Genomic DNA, 25,910 nt, shown 5'->3' on the forward strand with positions numbered 1-25,910 from the left:
TCCTACCATGGCTTGTCCAGCTCTCCCCCCTCCCAACGGGGGCTCCGAGCGCCTCTCCCGTGACGCGGCCGTGCCCTGCTCTCTGCAGATGATTGTGCTGCAGTCGCTGCACAAGTACCAGCCCCGGCTGCACGTGACGGAGGTGAAGGATGGGGAGAGCGACGAGGCCTACCCCTCCGGCAACACCCAGACCTTCATCTTCCCAGAGACGCAGTTCATCGCCGTCACGGCCTACCAGAACGCTGACGTGAGTACGGCCCCCGTGGGCGCCTGCTCCCTGGGGGCGAGGGGAGGAGCCTCATGTCGGCGTCTCCCGGCTGAGAAGAGCAGGGAGGTGGATCAGGGCCAGTGGTGGGTCAATGGGGGGTTCTAGGGATTGAAGATGGGGTGTTTGGGGGAGCACTAGGGAGACGGGGGCTATCTTGGATCCCTGCTGCTTCCCCCCAATGCTCCCTCCTTCCCCTCTGTGCCCCCCTGCCCAGGGCCGTCCTCCCCGTACACAAACCGCACAGCTGAGGGCACCCTAAATTGCCCCAAATTTCAGGGGGCCCTATGCCTGTGGGCTCCTGCAAACCCCACCCCCATTTTCTCCTCCCTGCAGGCTCCGTGCTGGGGCTTGGACAGGTCCCCGCAAGGGGCTCTGACAGCCCCGGCCGCCCCCTCAGGCTCAGCCCCCCGTCCCCGAGCAGCCAGGCAGCGGGCGGCTGGAGAGACGCAGCGCTTTCCCCCTAAGTGCCGCTCCTCTCCGGCCGCCTGCTGCTCCTCCGGCCTGCGCCCCCCTCCCGGCCCTGCTCCGGCGAGACCCGCTCTCCCCGGCCTGCCGCAAAGGGGGCCCGCTCCGGGAGAGTTGGCATCCCCTCCCCTCGGCCTCGCCCGCCCCCGGGGCTGGAGAGGAAATGCTGGTACTGGGCTACGTAGGGCACCGGCACCCTCCGGGCCGGTCCTGCCCCCGCCCCCAGCCCTGGCTCTCTCCCCCCTCCGCCCCCCAGCCCTGGCTCTCTCCCCCCTCCGCCCCCCAGCCCTGGCTTCCCCCCCCCCCCCCCCCCCCCCCGAGGGTGAACGGGTTCCCACGTTCTGTCCTGTGCTGTCCTAGATCACTCAGCTGAAAATAGACCACAACCCGTTTGCCAAGGGCTTCCGGGACAACTTCGACTCGTGAGTATTCCTCCCCCCCCCCCCCCACTGCCCCATGGGTCAGCCCAGCTGAGGGCCTGGGGGCCGGCTCTCACCCCCCTGCCCCATGGGTCAGCCCAGCCACTGGCCCAGGGGGCCGGCTCTCCCCTCAATCCCCTGCGGCTCAGCCCCGCCATGGGTCTGGGCGACGGCTCTCCCCACACAGCCGGCCAAGGGGGGGGGTCTGTGCGGATGCCCCATCGCTGCCAGGCCTCGCCCCGTGTCCCCAGGGCTCCACAGCTGGGGCGGGCAGGGAAGGTGAGCTGGGGTCTTAGGCGTAGGTAATGTGGGGGGAGCCTGAAGCCACAAGACCAGCCTGCGCCCCCCACCTGGAGCAGGAGGAAGTGTTACCTGCCCCCTGGACCCATCGGAGGCGGGGGGGGGGGGGGTTTGCTGCCATTCTGGCCCCCCACCCTCTCCCAGAGCAGAATCCAAGCTGCGGTGACCCCGCCATGCCGCAGGGAACCCCCCCGCTGACCCCCTTGTGTCTGCCCCCCAGGATGTACACGACAGCGGAGGGCGAGCGCGTGACCCCCTCTCCCCCTGACACCACCGGCTGCCAGCAGCTGCTGCCCAGCGGGCGCTTCCCGTCCTTCCTGCACGAGCAGTACCCGCTGCCCCAGAGCCGCTACTACAACGGGGAGCCCCTGCCCCCCAAGGAGGCCCCCCGCTGGTACTTCGCCTCCCAGCAGCCGCCCGCCGCCCCCCTGGATTACGGCGCCTATGAGGGCGGCTACGGCGGCAGCAAGTACGTGCCCTTCGTCTCCCTGCCGCCCTCGCCCTACTACCAGGAGCCCCACCCCTTCGGCTCGCCGGCCCCCGCCTGGAGCCCCGGCCAGCCCCCCGCCAAGCCCAGCCCCGGCGGGCTCAGCTGGTTCCGGCCCATGCGGGACATGAGGCCGCTGCCCGCCCCGGAGGAGAAGGGGAAGGACATGGAGAGCTGGGCCGAGCCGGCCTCGGTCAAGTCGGTGGACTCTTCGGACTCGGGCCTCTTCGAGGCGGAGTGCAAGCGGCGCCGGGTGTCGCCCTACGCCTCCAGCGCCGAGAGCTCGCCCCCCGCCCGCAACGGGGAGCTGTACGACAAGGAGGGGGGCGCCGACCCCGGCTACTACGGCTTCTACGCCAACTGAGGGGGCGGTGCTGGGGGGCAGGGAGGGAGCTGTTCCCCAGTGTGTTGGACAAGCATCTCCCCCGCTCCATCGGGGTCCCCAGGGACTGGGGGCGGGGGAGGGGTGTTGTTTTCTCAGGGTGCTTAGCCGCTCCCCCCCAATTGCACAATCCAAGTTCTGCAGGCCCCGCCTGGCCCCCTGTGTTTGTAAAGGGGGGGTTGTGCGCACACCCGCTGGGGACGACGGTCACACGTCCGCTCGTCCCCCACTGCCCGTGTGTGCAAATGCCCTCTTGCACGGTTGCACACTTCTGCAGCCCCCACCCGGTGTTCACGCCCTGTGTGTTTACACATGGACCCCTGCCTACAGGCGCCTTGCTCACACGCACAGAAGGGGCAGGGGGAAGGGGGCCGTGCACCTGGGGCTGAGTGGGTTCCCCTTGCCAGAGCTGCACCCTGCATGGCCCCCAGCCAGCTAGGAGCAGGGGCGGGCAGCGGCTGGGAGCCCAGGGGCAAGTGTTGTACCCCACTTACTGCTGCCCCCGGGGCACACCATGCTGTGGCAGCAGCCCCCAGCCCCTGCGCCTGGCCTAGGCAGGGCTAGTCGGGCCCTGCGGTGTCTTTCGGAGGGGAGGCAAGGGGCGGGGGAGTTTTACAGCAGCCTTACCCAAGCTCCTGGGGGGGGGGGCACTGGTCTCTTCTCCTCCCCCCGCCCCCCCAGCCCTGCATTGGGGGGTCCGCACCCCCCTCCTTGGCCGCTGAATTCCCCAAGCAGCTGGGGCCCTACAGGCAGAACCAAGCAGGGGTAGGCACAGGCTGGAGCTCAGGCAGGCTGGGGTAATACCCCCCCCCCCCCCGGCTGCTGCCCTGCCAGGGGCTGCCCCCCATGTCACACGGCTGCCTGGTCCTGGGCTGCGCCGCACCCACGTCTCCTTGGGCAGGGGCAGTTCTGGGCCCTGGCTGATCCGCCCCAGTGGGGGGGGAGGGTAAAAGTGCCACCCTGTGCGGGGCAGTGTAGCTAGGGGAGGGGGCCAGCCCCGAACTCCCCTCCCCCCCGTGTGACCCATTGCAGCCTTGCTGTGCAGAGCAGGTGCCTCCCGGCAGCAGGACATATTCCTGGGGCTGGGGGCCTTTTGGTGTGTGAGGTGAAATGATGCCTCATGACCAGCAGGGGGTGCACATGCGCAGCAACCCCCCCCCCCTCCCCGGGGGCTCTGCCAGGCCTGACCCAGCTCCTCCCCCCCCGGGGGGCTCTGCCAGGCCTGACCCAGCTCCTCCCCCCCCCCGGGGGGCTCTGCCAGGCCTGACCCAGCTCCTTCCCCCCCCCCCCCCCCCCAGCTCACGGGGTTCTGGCACGCCCCTGACTTCCCCGGCCTGCTGGCTGTGTACCCGCCGCTTTGCGGGGGGGGGGTGGTGCCACAGGACGGGTTATTTTTCTTGGCCCCCACCCAGGCCTGCAATAATTGAAGCTGCGGGGCTGACGTGAGGGGGTTTGACTCAGCTAGACAATCAGAGGCCGGTGCCAGCCCCGGGGAGGCGGCAGGGCCCCTCGTGCGGCTCCGGGCTGCCCACGGGGCGGGCACAGGCCAGCACCCGCCCTGCCTCGCTCGCCAAAACTGTTTACACGCCGCCGTGGCGAAACGGGGGGGTTGGTGCTGGGGGGGGGCTGGTTGGGGTTTTTTCCTCTGTTTTTAAGACAAATCTTTGAAAGTATTTATTGACACGTGTACAGGTTCACCGGGGGGGCGCGTTGGTTTGTTCTTGGGGGGGGCTTAAGAATTTCTTTAAATAAACTGTAACGCGGTGGCTACTGTTTTGCATGTGCGAGCGAGCGCGCCTCCCCCTCCTCCCCACAGGTGGGGGGCCTGGGTTGCAACCAGGATTAGGCTGCGTAGCTGCCTGCAAAGGGAGGCAACAGCCGTGTTTGGGGAGTGTGCAATGCACGCCTGTGGTCTCACGTGGGGGGGGCCACACTTGTGAGTGCACGCACAGCTCTGGGCATGCACCGTGAGCAGCCCGGGCACTTGTGCAATGTATGGGCAGGCTGCCAGCAGCCGAGTGCAGCGAACGAGAGAGACACCCACCGCCCGCTAGGGGCAAGCAACTGCGTCTCCAGGCCGTGACCCTCTGCCCTGCCAGCTGTGCATAGTGACCCCCTAGGGACACGAGTGTGCAGCAGCAGGCGGGGCCCCTATACTTGTGCAAAGTGAACCTAGGCGGCCACAGCCAGCTCCCACCTGAACACTGGTCCCTGCACTGGGAGCAGGACCTGGCGGGCTGGGCTCGCGGCCCCTCTTCCCCCCACCCCGCTCTAACCCCTAGGCCACAAGCAGGAAGCCGCCTAGGCCCTAAAGACGCTCCCTGGGGTGCAGGAGGGAAGGGCTGTGCAGACAGGACGCCCGTGGCGGGGGGCCCTGGGGTGCAGGAGGGAAGGGCTGTGCAGACAGGACGCCCGTGGCGGGGGGCCCTGGGGTGCAGGAGGGAAGGGCTGTGCAGACAGGGCGCCCGTGGCGGGGGGCCCTCGGGTGCAGGAGGGAAGGGCTGTGCAGACAGGGCGCCCGTGGCGGGGGCCCTGGGGTGCAGGAGGGAAGGGCTGTGCAGACAGGGCGCCCGTGGCGGGGGGCCCTGGGCTGCAGGAGGGAAGGGCTGTGCAGACAGGGCGCCCGTGGCGGGGGGCCCTGGGCTGCAGGAGGGAAGGGCTGTGCAGACAGGGCGCCCGTGGCGGGGGCCCTGGGGTGCAGGAGGGAAGGGCTGTGCAGACAGGGCGCCCGTGGCGGGGGCCCTGGGGTGCAGGAGGGAAGGGCTGTGCAGACAGGGCGCCCGTGGCGGGGGCCCTGGGGTGCAGGAGGGAAGGGCTGTGCAGACAGGGCGCCCGTGGCGGGGGGCCCTGGGGTGCAGGAGGGAAGGGCTGTGCAGACAGGGCGCCCGTGGCGGGGGCCCTGGGGTGCAGGAGGGAAGGGCTGTGCAGACAGGGCGCCCGTGGCGGGGGGCCCTGGGGTGCAGGACCCTCCCGTGGGGTGCGGGGGAGCGGCCATGGGGGGCGGCGAAGGAGACGCTGCACCCAGGTTCTTGCGGATCCTTTATTGGAGGCGTGGAATGTTTGATCCTACAAAAGGCCAAACCCAGCACCAAGGAGCGGCTGTGGGGGGGGGGGGGCTGCCCGCCTGCAGGCCAACCCCCTGCCCCCCTTCCTGTCCAGGAACCCAGGCCCACACAGGCTGGGAAGGTGGAGCCTGCGCAATGGGAAAGCCGGGTGGGTAACCAAAGGGAGAGCTGCAGCCCCCCCCCCCCCCCCCCCCCCAAACCTCAGCGCCACAGGGGAGAGGAAAAGACTGGAGGCCCCCGGAGAACATGAACTGAACAGTCCTGGCTCCCAGCGCACCTCTGCTCTAACCACTAGACTCCACTCCCTTCCTGGAACTGGAATCCAGGCACCCTAGGTCCAACCCTTTGGCAACCCAGACGCTCGACTCATCTCGCGGCTGGGGAATGGGCGTTCCCGGCCCGAACCTAGGAGCCTCTCCTATGCGCACACACCCCATCCGCTGCTGTCGTGGGGGGCCCTATGGGGCTAGAACTGGTGACCCCCCCCCCCCCCCGCCCTGAGCTGGGATCCGAATTCAGGCCCCTCCGCACAGTTTTGATTCTATTAATACAAAGAATTTGAAAAAGAAAAGCTGCCCCCCCCGCAGCGCCCCCCAGTGGGGGGAAGGCAGAACCAAGTGCATCGGGTTGGCACCTACGACTGTCCGAGAGAGGCCAGGCTGTCCAGCCAGCAGACAGCAGCAAGGGGGCGTCCCGGGGCCGGGCTGGGGCACCTTCCGCACGAGCAACTTCACCCTGCCCACCAGGGGGCGCCGCCGAGCTCCACTGCCCTGCCCAGCGTGTGCTTGTCCAGCAGGGGGCGCTGCGGTGTCCCTCTGTGCCGGGGCGGGGCGCCCCCCGCAGGACGCCCGCTGCTACCACAGCACGGCGCTGTCCAGGTGGGCGTAGCCGGGCTCCGCCCGCAGCTGCCAGTAGGTCTCGTTGCTCACCCAGGACTCCTTCCCGCTGGGGTCCGTCTGCCGCCTGCGGAGGGGAGGGATGTGACCAGGCGCAGGGAGCCCAAACCCCAACTCACAGCCCCCCCAAGTCAGAGGCCAGGGGCTCCTCCGCTTCCCCCCAGCTCTAGTTTCCTGCTGCCAGGTGCCCCGGAGCCGCCCCCCGCAGGCCCAGGAGAAGGCCATGGGCCGGGGCGGTACCTGAAGAACCGGGCCTGGTGGAAGATGTTGTTTTCCTCCATCACCCGGCGCCGGGCTCGCTGCAGCTGCTCGATCCGGCGCTTCTGGGCCTCGGCCGCCTGCACGTTGCCCTCCTCCAGGTAGCTGCGGGGAGGGGGGGGTCACACCTGCCATGAGCTGCCGGGTCTCAGCCCCACGGGCCCCGGCGCGGCCCGCAGGCTCGGGCGCACTCACCGCTGGTCGGGGCGCAGCCGCGTGTCCGTGGAGGGCAGGAAGCCCTTGAGCTCCGGCGTCAGCTCGTTCAGCTCCAGGGCGAACTGGGTGAAGCCGTAGTGCCGCTCGTGCTCGCGGGGCATGGGGTCTGCGCGGGGGAGGGGTGTGACCCACAGCCGGCCTCCGAACCCCCCCCCCCAGTCCCTCACCCTCACATCCCCCGCCCCCCCAGGGACAGGCTGGGAGCCCAGGGGGATGCTCCTGTCACCGGACCCCGTGGGCAGCACCTCCGCCCTTCCCCACAACGTACGGGTGGTGGGTTGGGGCCCATGGAAGGCCGGTGCCGACTGGGAATGGGGGGGTCTGTCCCAGCCCCCCCGGGGTCTCTCTTTCCGCAGGGGATGGTCTCCCCCTATACTGGGTGTCCTCTGCCGGGGTGGTTCCCGCCCCCCTGGGGGAAGTGACGGCCCCCCCCGTCCTTACTGGGCTTCCAGAGGCACTGGCCGGCGGGGGGCTGGCCGCGGTACAGCCCCTCGTGCCACTTGCCGAAGAGCTGGTGGATCACCCGGCCGCTGCGGCTGAACACGGCGCCCTGCACCTCGCTGCCGCTGGAGCCCCAGTAGCGGGCCTGCCGGAGGAGGGGGGTTAGGGCGGGAGGAGACGCTGAGCGGGGGGGAGGAGACGCTGCACGGAGGGGGGGAGACGCTGCACGGGGAGGGAGATGCTGCACGAGGGGGAGGAGACGCTGCATGAGGGGGAGGAGACACTGCATGGAGGGGGGGAGACGCTGCACGGGGAGGGAGATGCTGCACGAGGGGGAGGAGACGCTGCATGGAGGGGGGGCAGATGCTGCACAAGGGGGAGGAGACGCTGCACGGGGAGGGAGATGCTGCACGAGGGGGAGGAGACGCTGCATGGAGGGGGGGCAGATGCTGCACGAGGGGGAGGAGACGCTGCATGGAGGGGGGGCAGATGCTGCACGAGGGGGAGGAGACGCTGCATGGAGGGGGAGGAGACGCTGCACGGGGAGGGAGATGCTGCACGAGGGGGAGGAGACGCTGCATGAGGGGGAGGAGACACTGCATGGAGGGGGAGGAGACGCTGCACGAGGGGGAGGAGATGCTGCATGGGGGGGCAGATGCTGCATGGAGGGAGGAGACGCTGCATGGGGGGGAGGAGACGCTGCACGGGGGGGAGGAGACGCTGCACGGGGGGAGGAGACGCTGCACGGGGGGGAGGAGACGCTGCACGGGGGGAGGAGACGCTGCACGGGGGGGAGGAGACGCTGCACGGGGGGGAGGAGACGCTGCACGGGGGGAGGGAGACGGAGGGAGAAAAGAGGGAGGCCAGAGCCAGGAGAAGATGGGGCAGAAACGAAAAGGGCCCGATCCTGCCCCAGGGGGTGGAAGGTTTATGGCGTCCACCCCTGAGGTGGGGGAGGGCTTGGAATACGTGAGGCCTGTCCCCTACCAGGGGCCGGGGGCTGGCTGGGGGGCTGGTGGGGAGGGAGCATGGGGGGCTGGAGGGGCAGAGGAATGGGGGGCCAGAGGGGAGGTGTGCATGGGGGGGAAGAGGCCGACCTGCCCCACCTTGCAGAAGCTGATCTTGCAGTGGTAGGAGCTGTCGCCGGTGTTGCGGATCAGCACCTCGCCGTAATGCTCGATCCAGCGCTGGCCGCTCAGGATGTTGTGGATACAGGACGTCACCTTGTTCCACTCGAAGTGGTCCCCGAACCTGGGCGGGCGAGAGAGGCGCTGAGCGGGGGCCGGGGGGCGGGGCAGGAAGGGCAGCGCGCGGCCGGAGGGCCCCTCACCTGGGCAGCCGGACGTTCACCGTCCCCACCGGGACGATTTCCAGCGACTTGCCCCAGAATCTGTTTTTCCACTTCATGTCTGGGGGGAGCAGAGAGAGACGGGGTTGCTCGCGGGCGGCTCTGGCCCGAACCGGCGGGAATCCCGCAGCCGGGGTGGCCGGGCCCAGCCCCCTCTCGCCCCCCCACCGCCGCTCACCTTGCCAGAAGATGAAGTTGTCCGACTCTGCGTGGCAGGCGGAGACCGGCGGGTGGTGGCAAACCTGCAGAGTAAGGAAGAGCCATGCCTCACCCAGCACCACGCAGCCGCACCCTCCGCTTGAGCTGAGGCTCGGGGAAGGTGCGGTCTCCCCAACCTCCGGGCAAGCCCTTTCTGCTGCATCCCTCCACCCCATCTCCATGCTCAGCTACGGACCCCTCTCTTCTGTGCCCTTGGTGTACTTCTGGTGGGAGAGCTACAAAACACCACCAGGAGAATCCCCACCAGCTGCGAGCAGTACGGTGCTCATGACACACGTGGCGGGCAGTTCAGATTCCACCCAGGCGTCAGCCAGCTTAGTACCTGCTCGCTGATGAAGCGGAAGCCTTTGTCGGGCCGAACGCACTCGTACGTCTCGCCGAGGACAGGGTTAAAGGGTTTGCTGCCTGCTCGGTAATAGGTGGAGGCGTAGGCAGAGACAGCGAAGGCAGCGACGCAGATCTGGGGGGAGAGAATCACTGAGGCCTGGTCCCTATCTGGCTGTAACACCCAGTCCCCAGGACAGACGGTGCTAGGGGCATGGAGGCAGCTACGGGGAGAGATGTTCTGTTCGTCTAAAGGGGTGGGACCGTGGAGTGAGGGCTGTGGAGGAGCGGAACTCCCTGCTGCAGGGTGAACGGACTGGACGTTTTTAGGAAAAGACAAGAGTCCGTGGAAATAGCCGCCAGGGCCTTTCCCCCCCACGCGTCAGGGCCCCCGCCGGAGGGATCGGGAAGGAAGGGGCCCAGCCGGGGAGCACGGGGCGGGGGCAGTACCAGGCGCTCGCAGGGGTCGGGGCTGCGGCTGGCGGCGTCCAGCAGGGCGCTGTACTCCAGCTCCTCGCAGAGCCGCTGCAGCGTGTTGAGGGGCTCGTTCAGCTGCACCGGCATGGACACCTGCGACAGGTCCTTGCCCACGTTGTTGCGCAGGATGTTCCAGAGGCTGACGTCGCTGGCGGGGGCGCCGGGGGCCGGCAGGCAGCTCCTACGCGGGACGCTGCTGGGCAGCAGCACGGGCAGGGGCGGGGGGGCGGGCGGCGGCGCCCCCCCTCCCAGCTCCGCCGCGGGCCTGCCCTCCGCCCCGCCTCGGCCTGCGGGGGGCAGAGGTGGCAGTCACCCTGGGCCCTCCCCCGGCCCCCCTCGGCCTGGCCCCCCCGGCCTCCTCCCCCTCGGCCTGGCCCCCCTCGGCCTGGCCTCCTCCTCGACCTGGCCCCCCCCCCCCCAGCCTCCTCCTCCTCGGCCTGGCCCCCTCCCCAGCCTCCTCCCCCTCGGCCTGGCCCCCCCCCAGCCTCCTCCTCCTCGACCTGGCCCCCCCCGGCCTCCTCCCCCTCGGCCTGGCCCCCCCCCCGGCATCCTCCCCCTCGGCCTGGCCCCCCCCGCCTCCTCCCCCTCGGCCTGGACCCCCCGGCCTCCTCCCCCTCGGCCTGGCCCCCCCCGGCCTCCTCCCCCTCGGCCTGGCCCCCCCCCGGCCTCCTCCCCCTCGGCCTGGCCCCCCCCCAGCCTCCTCCCCCTCGGCCTGGACCCCCCGGCCTCCTCCCCCTCGGCCTGGCTCCCCCCCGGCCTCCTCCCCCTCGGCCTGGCCCCCCCCGGCCTCCTCCCCCTCGGCCTGGACCCCCCCCGGCCTCCTCCCCCTCGGCCTGGCCCCCCCCAACCTCCTCCTCCTCGACCTGGACCCCCCCCGGCCTCCTCCCCCTCGGCCTGGACCCCCCCCCCCCCGGCCTCCTCCCCCTCTGCCTGGCCCCCCCCAACCTCCTCCTCCTCGACCTGGCCCCCCCCCCGGCCTCCTCCTCCTCGGCCTGGCCCCTCCCAGCCTCTTCACCCTCGGCCTGCGGGGGGCAGAGGTGGCAGTCACCCTGAGCCCTCCCCTGGCCCCCCTCGGCCTGGCCTCCCCCCAACCTCCTCCTCCTCGACCTGGCCCCTCCCAGCCTCTTCACCCTCGGCCTGGCCCCCCCCTTGGCCTCCTCACCCTCAGCCTGCGGGGGGGCAGAGGTGGCAGTCACCCTGGGCCCTCCCCCAGCCCGGTCCCCTCCTTGGCTATTGCCCCCCTTGACCTGCCCCCCCCATCGGCCATTGCCCCCTCAGCCTGCCCCCACTCCCAGCTATCGCCCCCCTCGGCCTGGCCCCCCCTTGGCCTCTTCACCCTCAGCCTGCGGGGAGCAGAGGTGGCAGTCACCCTCGGCCCACCCCCACCATCACCTGGCCTGTCCGCCCCCTCGGCCTGCCCCCCCCCCCTCAGCCATCGCCCCCCTCGGCCTGGCCCCCTTCCTCAGCCTCCTCCCCCTCGTTCGGCCATCGCCCCCATCACCCTGCGCCTCCCCCGTCCCGGGACCCTGCCCCGGGCGGGTACCTCTCTGGCAGCGCCCTTCCCCCCCCGCCTCGTCGGAGAGGCTGTTGGTGGCCTCGCTGATGCAGGACCCCTCGTCCGAGGCCTGGGGGGGCAGAAAGGTCACAGAGGCTGGGTTGGCAACTAGGAGGCTGGAACCGGCGCAGGGCGACTACGGCGGGGGGGGCAGGAGGGGGGCCAGGGTTAAAGCACAACTCCCCCCAGGGACTAGCCTGGTCTGGGGACCCCGGGAAAAGGGGGGGGCAGGGGCCATGCACTGGCTGCATTTGGCTGCTCCCCCGTTGGAGTCAGATCCCCCCCAAGCACAAGGGCGGGAGAGGCTGCCCCCCCCCATGGACACAGGCAGGGAGGGGGGTTTCTAGGAGAAGAGCCGTGGCTGAAGGCCCAGGCCAGGGCAGAAAGGGGCCTCGGGGACCCCTCTTCTCTGCAGAAGCAGAGCTGGCCGACAATGGGGCAAGTTGGGGCAGCAAGAGCCCCCCGGCCCGGGCCCGATCCCGCCCCAAGCAGGGGGCAGCCAGAGGGCAGGGCCAGGACTGCAGCTCTTCAGGCTCCGCACAGCCTGTTCGGGGCTTCTTCAGGGCGAGAAATGGGGGAGGAGGGAAAAATCGGGGGGGGTCTCCTCAGGGACAGGAAGGAGCCTACCAGTGAGAGCCAAGATGGACACCCCCAAGAGGAGCTGGGGGGGGTGTTGGGGTGGTCGATTCGGCAGCAGAGGACCCAGGCTTGGGAGGGAAAGGGGGGCTCAGATCGTGGCCCGGGGGGGTTAATGGAGAGGGGGAGTAAGAAGCGAGGGGGAGTTTCTAGCAGGGACGGTTCTGGGCCCCTCGGGAGCAGCAGCGCAAGACGCACTAGGCGAGAGAAAGCTCAAGGAGGGCGGGGGGGTGGGAGGGCAGGGCGGGGGGGGGTAAGGCGGGCGGGGGGGGCGGGTCACCAACGGTCCCTGGTTCCCAGGGATGTCCCGGAGTTTTGCACAAGAGGGTCGGGAGCGGCTGAGCCTCCTGCGAGCCGCAGGAGACACCCCTGGCTTATGAATAAATTGCCGTCATCTCGGGGGGGGGGCTAAGAAAACAGTCCCTTCTGTCTAAGCTCCGGTGTTGGCCACCCTACTGGGGGGGACTGCAGGGCAGGGGGCTTTGTAGCCAGCGGCTGGGCCAGGGACGGGGGGGGGACGGGAGAGAGAGAAAAGAGAGAGGCCAGATGAGTGCAACAAAAACCAAATTTGCAACAGAAGGAAAAGCAGCAAACAAAGCCGGCCCAGATGATTGCTTCTCCTAGCCCCACCCACTTTTCTTAGCCCCTCCCCTTCTCTTAGCCCCGCCCACAGCACCACGCTGGCACCTCGCGTCCTGGGGGTATCTGCTGGCATGGCTGTTGGGTGGAGATGCCTGTGTGGGGGTCTGTACAGCTGTGTGTGTGTGTACATGCTGGCTGTGTGTACGTGCATGTGTGACGTGGGTATGGCTGTGCGCGCATGCACACACGACAGCGGTGTGTGCGTGTGTACATGTGGGCGGATGTGGGTAACAAGAGCTGTAGGGCGTGTGCACGTGTGTACACAAACGTGTGTGTGTCGGCATGCGGGGATGGCCCTGAGCGTGGGTGTACATTAGGGCTGTGTGTGCAGATGTGGGTACGACTGTGTGTGTACACGATGGCTGTGTGTCTATGCATGTATGGATGTGGGTACACAATAGCTTTGTGTGTGCTGTAGGTGCAGCTGTGTGCACGGCTGTGTGTGTGTGTACACGATGGCCATGTGTCTATGTATGTATGGATGTGGGTACACAATAGCTCCGTGTGTGGCTGTGTGCATGGCTCTGTGTGTGTGTGTGTGTGTGTGTGTGTACACGATGCCCGTATGTCTATGCACGTATGGACGTGGGTACACACTAGCTCTGTGTGTGCCATACGTGCGGCTGTGTGCACGGCTGTGTGTGTGTGTGTGTGTGTGTGTGTGTGTGTGTGTGTGTGTACACGATGCCCGTATGTCTATGCACGTATGGACGTGGGTACACACTAGCTCTGTGTGTGCCATACGTGCGGCTGTGTGCACGGCTGTGTGTGTGTGTGTGTGTGTGTGTGTGTGTGTGTGTGTGTGTGTGTGTACACGATGCCCATGTGTCTATGCACGTATGGACGTGGGTACACACTAGCTCTGTGTGTGCCATACGTGCGGCTGTGTGCACACCTGTGTGCGCCCGTGGTGGTTCTGTGTTTGCATAAACAGACGGGTGTAACCCTCGGCCAGACCCCATGGCCGTCCCCTGGCCCCACACCAGTGCTGGGGGTGCCCCATTGAATCCCCTGGATGCACTAATAAGCCCCCAGCGGGAGCCGACAGAGACCCGACGCACCCCAGGCAGCAGAGGGCAGCAGGGCCGAGGACCGGGCTTGGGGGAGCCTTGCAGGACGGGACCCCCCCACCCCACCCCAGCCCCTCACCTCGTTCTCGGAGGAGCTGGCCGACAGGAAGACCTCGCAGGCATCGAAGAACTCGGTGTGCGAGTCGGCGAGTGAGACGATGCTGCGGTTGGACAGCTGCTGCTCCCGGCACTTGGCCGGCAGGGCGTCGGGCTGCCGGGGGAGAAGGGCAGGTGGCCGTCATGCTTTGCCCAGGGGCTACGCGGGGGGCACCGCCCCCCCACGCCAGGGCAGCTCGGACGTCCCAGGGAACCCGGAGCAGCAGGGCCCGTCCCGAGGGGGAGAGACACCCAGGTCCAGAGGGGACGGGAGAGCTCTTTGCTCCCTCCATCATCCCATCCGGAATCCCCCCCCCCAGCCCTGGCGGGCACCTGACCTGGTCGGCGCTGAGCGAGGCGAACGAGTCCAGCGTGGCGTCGGAGGAGAGCGAGAGGGAGTGGACCCGCCGCGGATACTCCGGAGGCTCCGGGTTCGGCAAGGGAGCCTGAGCCGGGAGGAGACAGGGGAATGCTGAGGGGGGGTGTCCCGGGAGCATGTCCTGTTCCCCCCCCACCCCCCGTGAGGGGGGGTAGCTGCCTGGCACCTGCTGACCATGGTTGGCAGAGACCCCCCCTGACACCCTGCCAATGCAGGCCGGAGCTCCGCAGCCCATCCAGGCCTTGCCAAGAGCCCCGACAGCCCCCACGTCCAATCTCCGGCCCCGACAGGGATTCGAACCCAGGACCTAGAGCTCCTCCATCTCTGAGCCAGGATGTCCTACCCGGGCCCCCCAGTCCAGGCTGACCCCCGTCGACCCCTGGCTGAGCCAGGACGACGTCCACAAGCGCCGGGGTCGTGGCAAACAGCAGCCGAGCCCAAGCGGCCGGGGCCGGCTCCCTGCTCGCGCCCCCCCCCCGGGGCCCCGCGGGCGAGGCTGGGATGGGCCCGGCTCCTTACCCCAGCCGCCGGCCTGGTGTTGCCCGCGCGCCGTGGCACGCCCAGCGCCCGCCGCGTCTCCTGCAGGCGATCCCGCTCGGCGGTCAGCACGGCCACCACGCTGCTCAGGGATCCGTGCACTAGGAGGGGGGGAGGATAAGGTCAGGCGCCCCCCCCAGTGCAGCGCTGGCCCCGGGTCGGGTCCCCCCGCCCGCCCGCCCGTCCCACCTTTCTGGGCCAGGGTCCAGAAGCTCCTCTGCAGCTGGCTGTACTCGGGGGGCAGGCTGAAGGCGGCCTGGTTCGGGCTCGACTCCAGGTAGCGCGAGAGGTTGGGGACGGAGCCGTGCAGGCGGCCCACCTGTGGGGGGGGGGAGCAAGTGGGGGGGTTAGATCCCCCGGAGCACCCCGTCCGATGTCATCATGACCTCCGACCCCCCGAGGGGCTCAGCACCGTTCTCCCAGACCCCCCCCTCCACCCACTAGGCCGTGCTCCTGCGAGGATTCCGGCTGGGGGCCCTCCCGCTCCAGCCTCCCTCTGCCCGCGCGCCCTGGAGAGTGGAACCAGCCGCCCCCCCCGCCCGCAGTCCCGCTCACCCTGCCGATGGTGTCGTCTTTGGCAAAGCTCTGGGTGCACCAGATCTTGGTGGTTCGCCGCCCCTTTCGGGGTCTCTCGGCAGCTGCTGGGGCCTGTGACCAAGAGAGCGAGTGAGGCCCCCCGGCGAGAAGAGACGGGACCAGGGGCAGCCTCAGGCGGCAGGGCTGTGATGCCGGAGCCTGTGGCGCACAAGGGTTATTCACTGAGTGTGAAATGCAGCCACCTCTGGGGGATGCAGGGGACCCAATTAACAGCCCGGGGCGCACTGGGATAGCTCAGGGAGCATGAAATGCAGCTACCTCTGGGGAAACGCAGGGGCCAGGAAACAGCGGGGTATGCAGGGTTCACTCACTGACTGTGACATGCAGCTGCCTCTGGGGTGAAGCACGGCGGGGTCCAGTAACCAGCCATGCTGCAACTGGCGAGTGCAGCTGCGCCCCTGCTGCCGACAGCCCAGTGGAAGCTCAGTCCCATGCCGTCCATGTGGATGGCTTTGCACCTAGAACCCCGGGCAGAGCCCATCCCCGTGGCTTCAGGGCACGATCCTTCCCCCGGGCTCCCCTTGCCAGCTGGGGCCCTCTCCGCCCTCAGGAGCATGGGCCTTGCTCTCAGCGCTGCCCGCGGGGGGCCCTGACACCGAGCTCCCTGCGGAGCCAGCACAGCCCCCCAGGAAGGCTCCAGTGCCCCCCCCTCACCTGGCTGCTGGCGATGAGAGGTGTGGGCGGGATGTGGTGCAGTGACTCCAGGCTCTGGAGCATCTTGTTCAGCTCCTGCAGCTTCTCCTGGCACTCGGAGAGCTCTGAGACGGGGGCAGGGGGGACGGGGAGAAGGGGGAGGCAGCCGCGGTGAGTGACGGTGGGAGCCAGGCGCTCCCTGCCCCAATCGCTCGGGGGGGGCGCCCCAGCCCCCCAACTCCTCCCCCCGGCCGCACACGCTCCCTTGGCCCGGCCCCGCTCACCTGCCGAGCACCGGTCCAGCCCCTCGCTGTCCGCCAGCCAGGCCTGCACCTTGCCCCTGGGGCTGGTGAGCGCGCTCAGAGCCGGGGCGCCGGACGGCAGGACGCGGGTCCAGGAGGCGGAGCCCTGCGGGGAGAGAGGCGGGGCAAGGAAGGACTCGCCCTCGGGGGAGGGGGAGCCCCGGAGGCCTGGGTTCCACGCCCCACCGAGGCAGAATCTCCCAGGCCCTCCCCACCGTCAGACGCACCCCACGGAGGGGAGCCCCCCGAGGGCAGCACTCACCAGGGCGGGGGGCAGGGGTCCCCCAGGCGGGCCCCCCAGCGGTGCCGGGCACTTGGGCTTCTCCGCCAGGCGGTGGGCGCACAGCTTGGCCACCCAGCTGGCAAAGAGCTCGGGGGACTTGCTCTGAGGAGGGAAGGGGGCAGGTGGGACGTGTGACTCACCCCCACTTCCCCCGCCATCGCCCTGGCCCCCCTCCTCCTGCCCTTCCTCCACCCCCCCTCTCTACCCCCCATCCCCTCGCCATCGCCCCGGCCCCTGCCCCCCTCCTCCTGCCCTTCCTCCACCCCCCCCTCTACCCCCCATCCCCTCACCATCACCCTGGCCCCCCTCCTCCTGACCTTCCTCCACCCTCCCACTCCCTACCCCCCCATCCCTGCTATCACCCCGGCCCCCCTCCTCCTGCCCTTCCTTCACCCCTCCCCCTCTCCCTACCCCCCCCATCCCCGCTATCACCACGGCCCCCCTCCTCCTGCCCTTCCTCCACCCTCCCTCTCCCTATCCCCCCATCCCTGCTATCACCCCGGCCCCCCTCCTCCTGCCCTTCCTCCACCCCCCCATCCCCCATCCCCTCACCATCGCCCCGGCCCCCCTCCTCCTGCCCTTCCTCCACTCCCCTCCCTACCCCCCCATCCCCTCGCCATCACCCTGGCCCCCGCCCCCCTCCTCCTGCCCTTCTTCCACCCTCCATCCCCCATCCCCTCACCATCGCCCCAGCCCCCCTCCTCCTGCCCTTCCTTCCCCCCTCCCCCACCCCGCTCCTCCCTTCCCATATCCTCTCCTCTTCCCCTGCCCCCACCCCATCTCCCTAACGCCCCCCCGCCCCGCCCCCGTGCCCCGGCACCTTGAGGTGGTAGATGTTCTCCTCCGTGTCCAGGTCCACCCGCTGCGCTTTCCTGTTGATGGACATGACGGACAGACGGACGTCGATGGAGCCGTGCAGCTTGCCCTTCAGCACCTGGAAGAGCCGGGGCCCGGACGGGCGTTGGGCAGCGCCTGGGCCCGGGGGATTCCACCCGCCCACCTCCCCCCACCTGGGGAGGGGGCAGAAGGGCCCCCAAGAGGAGACCCCTTCCTCGCCGGTCCCCCTGGCGAGCCAGCTCCAGCACCCCCTGCCCCGGGGAGGCCAGGACAGGCCCCCAGCCCTGGGCCGTACTCACCTCCTGGCGCGTGGTGGCGTATTTCAGGATCCCCTCCTCCAGCACAAAGTACCTCTGGGGGAGGAAGAGGAGGCGTCAGCGAGGCTGAAGGAGGGAGAGGGTGGGGATGCCGGGGGGCAGCATGATCTGTCCCAAGGAGCCACGGGGGAGGGGGGGCAAAGCCCCTTCCAAATGTCCGACAGGAATCGTGTCACACGGCGCTGAAATGCAGCCACCTCTGGGGAGGATCGCAGGGCCCAGCGAACAGCCGCACGGCCCGCGAGGGCTCACGGAGCAGCGAAATGCGGCCAGGCCTGGGCTGGAAGCCCTCGAACAGGGGGAGGCAGTTTAGGACAGGAAGTGAAGGGGGGGGAAGTCCTGTGGGGGCAGAAGGCAACCCCCCCACGCTGGGAGCTGGCCAAGGAAAGCAGGGTCAGCGCCTCAGCATTACCAAGATCCCCTCCGCCCCAGGGCCTCGCGGGAGCGTACGATCAGTGCAGCCATGGGGGAAGAGCGCCCCCTGCTGGTGCAATGCCACCGTGCCTCAGTTTCCCCTTTCTGTCCCCAGCCATGCGCTGGCCCAGTCCAAGAAGAGCCCAGGCCGAGGCAGCAGGGGATCAAGAGCTCACCCCAGTCCCCTGCCCCACGAGGGGCCAGTGGGGTCCCAAAGGAGGCAGTGATGGAACAAAGGGGTGCCAGGCTGTGGAAGGCGGGGGGCGTTTCTACCTCCCCTTCGCCCTCTCACCTTGTGCCAGCCCTTCAAGGGCCACTTCCTCTTCTTCAGCAGGTAGCCTTCATGCCCCTCCGGCTCCTGGCTGGGCCCGATCCTGCCCTGCGGCTCGTCCACGACCTCCCAGTACTCGGAGCCCTGCAGCACACGGGTGGGGAGGGGGGGCAGTTGACGGACAGGCCCCTGCACCACCCCCAGGCCCCGAGGGCGGGACCAAGCCCCGGTCTTAGAGCCAGCCCTGCCCTGCTGCCTTTGCTCGGGCTCGAAGCCACCCGGGAGCAGAGAGGCCCCGGCTCCCAAGGCCCCGGCGGGCAGCATCGGCCCCACCCTGGGGAGCACAAGCTTCCTCTCTGGTTGGGGGGGCAGGGCAGCTGGTTCTGGGGGGAGACCTCCAGCCCCCTGCCAGGGTGCAGCTCTGTTCCCGGGGGGCCGGGGAGACGCCGCACCTGGTGAGCGCTGCCGTGCTTGGAAGACACGGTGCTGTTGGACCGGGACGGCGCCGACGCCCTCCGGGGGGAAGACGGCTCCTTCTCGTGGCTGCCCATGGCCGGGGGCTCCCTCTGGTGCGGGCGGAAGGGGCCCCGGCCTCAGGCCTCCGCCTTCACCTCCACCTGGGAGGCCCCCCTGTGGGCAGAGAGACCCAAACCCGGCTGTGAGTAGGGTGGCCGGGGCGGGGCGTCACCTGCCTCCCCGCGCCCGCGAGACCGAAGGGCACTTTCCAGGTGGGGGCGCCTGGCCCGCAGCCTCCTGCTGCCCCAGCCCCAAACCCGGCACAGCTGGGCCCGCGCCCCCCACGCCCGCCTTGCAGCCCCCCTCCCCCGATATACCAGCCCTGAACCCCGCACAGCTGGGCCCGCGCCCCCCACACCCGCCTTGCAGCCCCCTCCCCCGATATACCAGCCCCGAACCCGGCACAGCTGGGCCCGCGCCCCCCACACCCGCCTTGCAGCCTCTCCCCCGATATACCAATCAGCGCCCCCCACGCCCGCCTTGCAGTCCCCTCCCCAAAATACCAGCCAGCGCCCCCCACACCCGCCTTGCAGCCCCCTCCCCCGATATACCAGCCCTGAACCCGGCACAGCTGGGCCCGCGCCCCCCACACCCGCCTTGCAGCCCCCTCCCCCGATATACCAGCCCTGAACCCGGCACAGCTGGGCCCGCGCCCCCCACGCCCGCCTTGCAGCCCCCTCCCCCGATATACCAATCAGCGCCCCCCACGCCCGCCTTGCAGCCCCCTCCCCCGATATACCAGCCCCGAACCCGGCACAGCTGGGTCAGCGCACCCCACGCCCGCCTTGCTGCCCCCTTCCATATGTGTGCGGAATAATTTTACACACCCCACAGCACGTGCGGATGTGCACCACCAGTAGAAACACAAAACCGAGCTGTGGGCGCTCTCCTAATGCACAGGCCAGCACTGGAATCTCTCCTAAGCGGCTGCCCAAGCGCCCCACGTAGAGAACACGGCCTGGGGGGCAACGATTAAAAAACCGGGTATGTGTAGTGGTGAGATAAGAAGCCGCGGGGGGGGGGGGGGGGGGGGGGGGCCTGAGAACAGGCTGCAAATGCGACAGGGGCTGTTCCAAGGAGGGCGGGAGCAAGTGGCCCCCGGAGAGAGGAGAAGCAGCAAGGGGCTTAACCTACCGCAGGGGGATTTAGGTTACATGCGACGATGAAAAAACTTTCTCACTTAGCAGGGTGGCGACGCTCTGGAACGGGACTCCCAGGGGGTTCTAGAGCAGGCCGGACAGACACCTATCAAGCAGGAGGGCCCGCGGCTACTGGGCCTGGCCCCGACTTGATTTCTCCAGGCCCCTTCCCGCCTGGCATTTGCAGAAGGGAAGAGGAAGGGGGGGGTTTAGGACGAGGGGGGGGGGGGTCCGGGAAGGAGCTTTCGCAGTCCAGCTGAGACCTTTCCACCGGAGCCTGCTTGCAATTCCTCCGCTGGCTTTCTGGGAGGGGGGCCGGGGGCCGTAAGTGTCTCCCCTACAGACTCAGCTGGAGTGGAGGCTACTCCACTGGGGTGCCAGGCCAGCAAACCCCAACAGGCCAGACCGGGGACAGACCCGGGCTTCACCTTCCCCCTTTCCGAGCTGTCGGCGGGACTCTGCAAAGCGCCCGCCCCCCCCCCCCCCCGGCCGGGAGAGGGGCCAAGGGACCGGCCACGCGGCACTTAGGAAAGCCGGGCCTCGAACCCTGGGCGGCCCAGTGCGATTGCCCAGGCTCTGCCCCCCAAGTTAGAGGGGTCGGCAGCAGGGAGAGGGGGCTGCTGTCCCCCCCACTCTGGGCAGCTGCACCCCCTGCTCCGTTGCCCCCTCGCTGGGCAGGCAAAGCCGCGTGTGTCTGCCCAGGGCTGGGCAAAGAGCCTGAGGACTTGGCAGGCCTGTCTCACCTGGCCCCTCCCCAGGCTATGACAACAGACTCATTCACAAGCCTCAGGAGACTTTAACCAGTTCAGTACTGGGCACTCCCCATCTTCCCCCTTGGCCACAGGCCTCCGTGTTTATCCCGTTTGCCCGGGATGGGGGATATACCCTCCGATTCGCCCGCCCCTCCCACGGCCTCCTCCGCCTCCCACCACTGCCTGCTGCCCCCTGCGCCCCACACAGAGAGCTGCCGTGGCCCCACACCTCACCCCTCCTCGCCCTCTCTCCTGGGTCTCCCCTCTTCACTCTTCCGCCCCCGCTCGGCCTGCCCCTTGGCTGGCGCAGCCTCCTCTCACCGTGGTAAGTTCAACGCGGAGAAACGGCCTGAGACACAGGACGGGGTCTGTCTGCATTATACACCCTAAGAGACAGTCCCTGCCCCAGAGAGCTCACAGGTGGAATATTAAGAGGAGAAACTGAGTCACGCAGAGGGGACGTGACCAGGGTCCCACAGCAAGTCAGTGGCAGAGCTGGAAACAGCCTAGCAGTCCCTGACACCCACTGGTTAACAGGAGATCCTCCTAACTACAGGGTATCAGTATCGGGGGACCAACCCCTCCCGTGATCCTCTCCCAAATTTCTTCTTTTTTTTCCCCCCCTCAATGTACCATGTGAAACATAGAAAGTCGAGTAAATGCGCATCTAGTACAGCAGCTGGCTCCGCAGGATCCTGGCTCCCTGGTGTGACCGTAATGCAAATATTAATACTCCAGTCTACATACAAACGCCCACCCATCGTATACATTCAGAGGAGAGTCTAAACACACAGACGTCGTAGGCAGTGAGCCTAGTGGTTAGAGACCGGGCCCCACGTCCCCGGGGTGCTGGTCCCCGCTCCGGGAAACAGTGAGGTCTAATGCTTAGAGCAGAGAGAGGACTCCGGGGAAGGCCAGTGTGCTCAGTGGTTAGAGCACGGGAGTCTACACCCAACTGTGCCACTAACCTGCTGCCACTCCCCTTCCCCCGTGCCTCAGTTTCCCCCCTCCATCCGAAATGAGGATAATGCTACTGACCCACCTCGGATGGAGCCTTAACTCCCCAAGCACGTTGAGATCCCCAGGCAGGAAGGGCTGGGGACCGGCCAAGTGTCCCCATCACTGGGAGGCCCCAGAATCCACCGGGGCACAGAAAAGCCGCAGGGCGTTATTTTGGCTTCTCTTGCGACCATGCCACTTCCCCTCCACAGCTGATTACCTGGGAGTTGCCAAGCAGCCGGGTTCAGAGTGCAACTTCCAGCCCCCACCCTGCCTCATTCTGCTTCCTCCGCATTTCCTGCCCCGGCCGGGCCAGCAATGACTCAGTCCTTTGCCGGCAGCTCCCCTTCTTTACCCTCCGAGCTTGGGGGCGACCTGCTGCGGGACGGTGGCACCTCGGTGACCAGCTCCCGGGCCCCAGGGGCTGGGAATCTGCAAATGGATGTCCCAGGCCATCCCGAGATTGGCACAGCTTTGGCGTGGGAGGGCTGGTCTCTGGGGCTCGCACCCCAAGGATCCCCTTAAGGCCTGTGCCTGCCATGGTACCCCCTGGCCGGACAGCAACCCCCAAACTCCAGGTGTCCCCCTTTGATTTTACTGCCTCTCTGTGTGTGGGGGAGTGGTTGCCACAGGCCATGAGGCCAGGGGCGGGAACCTTTTTTGGGTCGGGGGGCCGCTGACCCCCAGAAAAATCAGTCGGGGGCTGCACACAATGGAGGAGAAAGAGGCCCCCCACATGCCCCTCGCTCACCAGAGCCAAGGGGGGGCCCGGCCTAATAGATTTTGTGGGCTCTAACCCTGCAATGGGGGTTGGGGGCTGGATCCAGGCAAGCCGGGGGCCGCATCCAGCCCCTGGGCCTGAGGTGCCCCACCCCCAGCTAGGCGGAGGGAGGGGGCGTTGGAGTCGGGAACCAGGTGGGGTGCTGGGGGCGCGCAGAAGAGGGAGGACCTGGCGTGGGGTTGAGCAGGGCTACCCCACTTTGGAAGCGCCGGGGGCCACAATGACGCTCACAGCACTTGCCGAGGGGCGGCCTATACATGCGAATCGCGTCTTTCACACTGACGGGCATGAACCCAAAGATTAAGGCAAGACTACACCACACGCAGGCCCCATCGACGTCCGTTCTGCTGCTATTAATAAAATGCAACATTGACCCCGTTTCACCCCTAGGACGGCACTTTGAATGGGCACCGCCAGGCCAGGCACTGAACTGCTAAAACGCATCTCAGCAGAGTCCTGGGCTCGGCTTTTTTGTTCTGGCTCCCACCCGCCGGCCGCGTGTCGAGCCCAAACCGCACCGCGGGCTGCAAACAAACAGGCCGTGGGCCACATGTAGAGTAGCCCTGGGTTTGAGGGTGGCGGGAGGAGCAGCAGGGTCCCCAACCTGTTGGCTTCTATAGAGACCCGCCCAAAGGAACCTGAGCACTAGGGACTAGGCCCAGAACTTTTCTTCCGGGACCCAGCGGGGATCAGATTTGCCAAGTGGGTGCCGAGGGCCCGGCCGGCGGCTTAGCCTGTTTGTACAGCGCCCGCCACGGCCGGGGGCTACCAGCACACAAAGAGCCACAACTCCGGTGTGAATGAAACAGAGGAGGTGACCTCAGCCCACTCCAGGGGCTTGCTGTGGTCAATTTCCGCCGTGCCTGCCACCTCAGCGCTTCCTAGCAGATCTGCCTGCCCATTGGGGTGCTGCTACAAATACCGGGGGGGCTTTTCATCCCCGAGGGCTTGGCAAAAGCACCGACATAGGGGTGTCGCTTCAGCCAGGCAGGCTGAAATGCAGCCGCTTCTGGGGTGGAACAGAGCGGCTGCTCGACAACCGTGCTCTGCGCCACCGTTGCAGGACAGGAGGAGGAGGAGGCGGAAGCCAAGGGGGACTGCAGAGGAGAGATTCAATTCGGGCTGGAGACCAGGTCCAAGAGGGCGACACCCCAGACCAACAACGCGACTGATAATTGGCCCTCTTTGCGTTTTCCAAACCCCGTCTGAGCCGCCTTTCTGGCGCGTAAGCGGGTCTCGTTAGCCCCGCTGCTTTCCAGGTGGGGGAAACTGAGGCAGGGGCAAGAAAGTGACTTGCCCAAGGGCGTGCAGCAAGTTCGTGGCAGGGGTCAGAACCCAGGCATCCTGCTGCCGGCCCCCTGCCGCGCTCACCTGTGCAGCGCCCAGCACCTGGGGGAAGGGCCCAGCACGGGGGCTGCCAGTCGCTACCCACCGCTCTAGACTTGGCCCACGGAGCTGGGGGCAGAGCCCGAGACCCCCTGCCCGCCGCTGGGCTCCCTCGCTTGGGGCGCTCCGGACAGACGGACGGGGCACCGGCCCCTACCACCCCCCCCAGCTCAGAGGAGCCCCCGGCCCGGACCCCCCCACCCCCTCCAGCCAAGGCAGCTCGGCCTCCCGCTCGCTGGGGCTGGGCTGCCGGAGCCGGGCTCGGCGGGGCGGCGCAGGGGGAACCCAGGGCGGGGGGCGCGGGCTCCACGGGGCTGGGCTGGGGGGGCCGGGCTCGGGGGCGCTGGGGGGGGGCTGGGCTGGGCTGGGGCACCCGGGGGGGGTCCAGCAGCCGGGCCCGGCGAGGGCAGCCCCCGGCGCGGCGGGGCCCGATCCCGCCCGGCCCGGTCCTTACCTAGCGAGCCGCCTCCCCCGCCGCCCGGCGCCGCAGGAAGCGGAACACGGAAGGAGCCGGCAGCGGCTCGGCTCTGCCCCCAGCTCCGCGGCGGACGCAGAGCGCGGCCCGGCCCCGCGCGGCCGGAGGATCCCGGGAGCGGCCCCAGGGAACCCCCCCGCCCGGACCCGAACACGCGGCCCCCGGGACGGCACCGGCCCCCCCGCCCGGACCCGAACACGCGGCCCCCGGGACGGCACCGGCCCCCCCCGCCCGGACCCGAACACGCGGCCCCCGGGACGGCACCGGCCCCCCCCCGCCCGGACCCGAACACGCGGCCCCCGGGACGGCACCGGCCCCCCCCCGCCCGGACCCGAACACGCGGCCCCCGGGACGGCACCGGCCCCCCCCCGCCCGGACCCGAACACGCGGCCCCCGGGACGGCACCGGCCCCCCCCCGCCCGGACCCGAACACGCGGCCCCTGGGACGGCACCGGCCCCCCCCCGCCCGGACCCGAACACGCGGCCCCTGGGACGGCCCCGGCCCCCCCCCGCCCGGACCCGAACACACACACACACACAGTCACTGGGGGCTGGGACAAGGAGAACGGTGTTAACGGGCAGGACAAGAGCAGCCCAGCGGGTGTTTGTGTCTGAACCCACCAGCCGGGCCCTCCGAGCGGCCTGTGATTGGCACCAAAGCACAAGGACTTTACAACGGGCCTTTGCCAGGGGCCGGCGATCCCAGGGGCAGCCGAAGCGCATCGACCCCGAACGGCCCGTGCATGGAGGCTCCATCCTTTCGGGAGTTCTCAGGCTGGTCCCCGGACCATGGGGTGGGATCGTCTCCCAGTGCACATGGGCTCGTTACACCCTCTGCGGGGTGCGGACTGGAACGGTGCTACCTCCCCGCCCCATTTCACCCTCTCGGAGGGGTTGCCTGTTGGTCTCTATCTGAAAAAACCACCAGGAGTCCGGTGGCACCTGCGAGTTGAACAGATTTTTGGGGGCGTTCGCTTCCCTGGGTAAAACCCTTTTTCAGCTGCACAGGACTCGTCCCTTTTGCACAGGGGGACGGGGGCACAGAGCTGGCAAGTGACTTCGCCGGGGCAGGGCCGGCTTTAGAAAGTGCGGGGCCCAATTCGAACAATTTCGATGGGGCCCCGCAGGAGAGAGCAATTTTGGTTGAGCAAAAAGAAACCCCCCACACACGCACACAAAACTTTCAACGGGGCCCGGGAATTTTTTTGGTTCAGCATTAAAAAAAAAAAGACAAAAAATCCCCAGCTACCTCCCCTGTCAAATCCCGGAGGTAGCTCTCACACACACACGCCTGCAGCACGCCCAGCACACTTCCACCTTCAGGGCACGGGGCCCCTTTAGGCGCAGGGCCCAATTTGGGGGAATCGGCCTATGGCCAGCCCTGCCCCAGGGTCACAGAAAACCATGGCAGAGCCAGGAACGGACTCCTATTTTAGGGTTTTAACAACATACCCTTCCAGCCTCTTGCTTCCAGAGTGCCACAAAGTCCGGCCATCGGAAAATGCTCAGCTGTGTGTAACTCAAGGAACTCCTAGCTGGAAGGCCCCCTGCTGCTCGCAAGGAAAACAGAACATTTCAAGTTTGGGGCCAAAAATCCAACGGACATAGGCCCAGCGCCAACATGTTTCTGTTTTGAAATGGTGCTGCCGTGCCCCATGGGAGTTGTAGTTTGGGTGTCTCATATGTCTCCATATAAGCTAAGTCTAGACTGCAGGTTTCTTTCAGAAG

General features: G+C 68.3%; 2 protein-coding genes across 5 annotated transcripts in view; one reads left to right on the plus strand and one right to left on the minus strand.

Annotated features, from left to right (window-relative positions):
• TBX21 (T-box transcription factor 21) overlaps nucleotides 1–2,705 on the plus strand; it is a 29,741-nt gene extending 27,036 nt beyond the window's left edge. For both annotated transcript variants that reach the window (XM_075911191.1, XM_075911192.1), the window contains exons 4-6: nucleotides 89–247; nucleotides 1,094–1,155; nucleotides 1,673–2,705. In XM_075911191.1, the coding sequence (XP_075767306.1) occupies nucleotides 89–247; nucleotides 1,094–1,155; nucleotides 1,673–2,303 (852 nt within the window). In that variant the 3' untranslated portion in view covers nucleotides 2,304–2,705. The remainder of the gene's footprint in view (nucleotides 1–88; nucleotides 248–1,093; nucleotides 1,156–1,672) is intronic.
• A 3,384-nt stretch (nucleotides 2,706–6,089) lies between these two features.
• OSBPL7 (oxysterol binding protein like 7) lies at nucleotides 6,090–25,785 on the minus strand. 3 transcript variants are annotated; one of them, XM_075911189.1, is made up of 23 exons: nucleotides 25,635–25,785; nucleotides 18,587–18,764; nucleotides 18,156–18,278; nucleotides 17,432–17,485; nucleotides 17,116–17,229; nucleotides 16,275–16,397; nucleotides 15,995–16,118; nucleotides 15,732–15,835; nucleotides 15,036–15,215; nucleotides 14,670–14,799; nucleotides 14,463–14,581; nucleotides 13,903–14,010; nucleotides 13,548–13,679; nucleotides 11,109–11,190; nucleotides 9,539–9,852; nucleotides 9,087–9,224; nucleotides 8,724–8,787; nucleotides 8,528–8,606; nucleotides 8,304–8,448; nucleotides 7,198–7,342; nucleotides 6,736–6,862; nucleotides 6,523–6,645; nucleotides 6,090–6,349 (listed from the first exon to the last, which is right to left on the minus strand). In XM_075911189.1, the coding sequence occupies exons 2-23, from the start codon at nucleotides 18,683–18,685 to the stop codon at nucleotides 6,241–6,243; spliced, it is 2,736 nt and encodes a 911-aa protein (XP_075767304.1). In that variant the 5' UTR covers nucleotides 18,686–18,764; nucleotides 25,635–25,785; the 3' UTR covers nucleotides 6,090–6,240. The 3 variants fall into 3 exon arrangements, with proteins under 3 accessions (XP_075767304.1, XP_075767302.1, XP_075767305.1); XM_075911187.1 differs by lacking the exon at nucleotides 25,635–25,785 and adding an exon at nucleotides 24,162–24,357; XM_075911190.1 differs by lacking the exon at nucleotides 25,635–25,785 and adding an exon at nucleotides 24,162–24,354 and having other exon boundaries at nucleotides 15,036–15,128.
• Nucleotides 25,786–25,910: the final 125 nt, after the last annotated feature.

The sequence above is a fragment of the Pelodiscus sinensis genome, chromosome 29, assembly GCF_049634645.1.
Source record: "Pelodiscus sinensis isolate JC-2024 chromosome 29, ASM4963464v1, whole genome shotgun sequence".
NCBI lineage: Eukaryota > Metazoa > Chordata > Testudines > Trionychidae > Pelodiscus > Pelodiscus sinensis.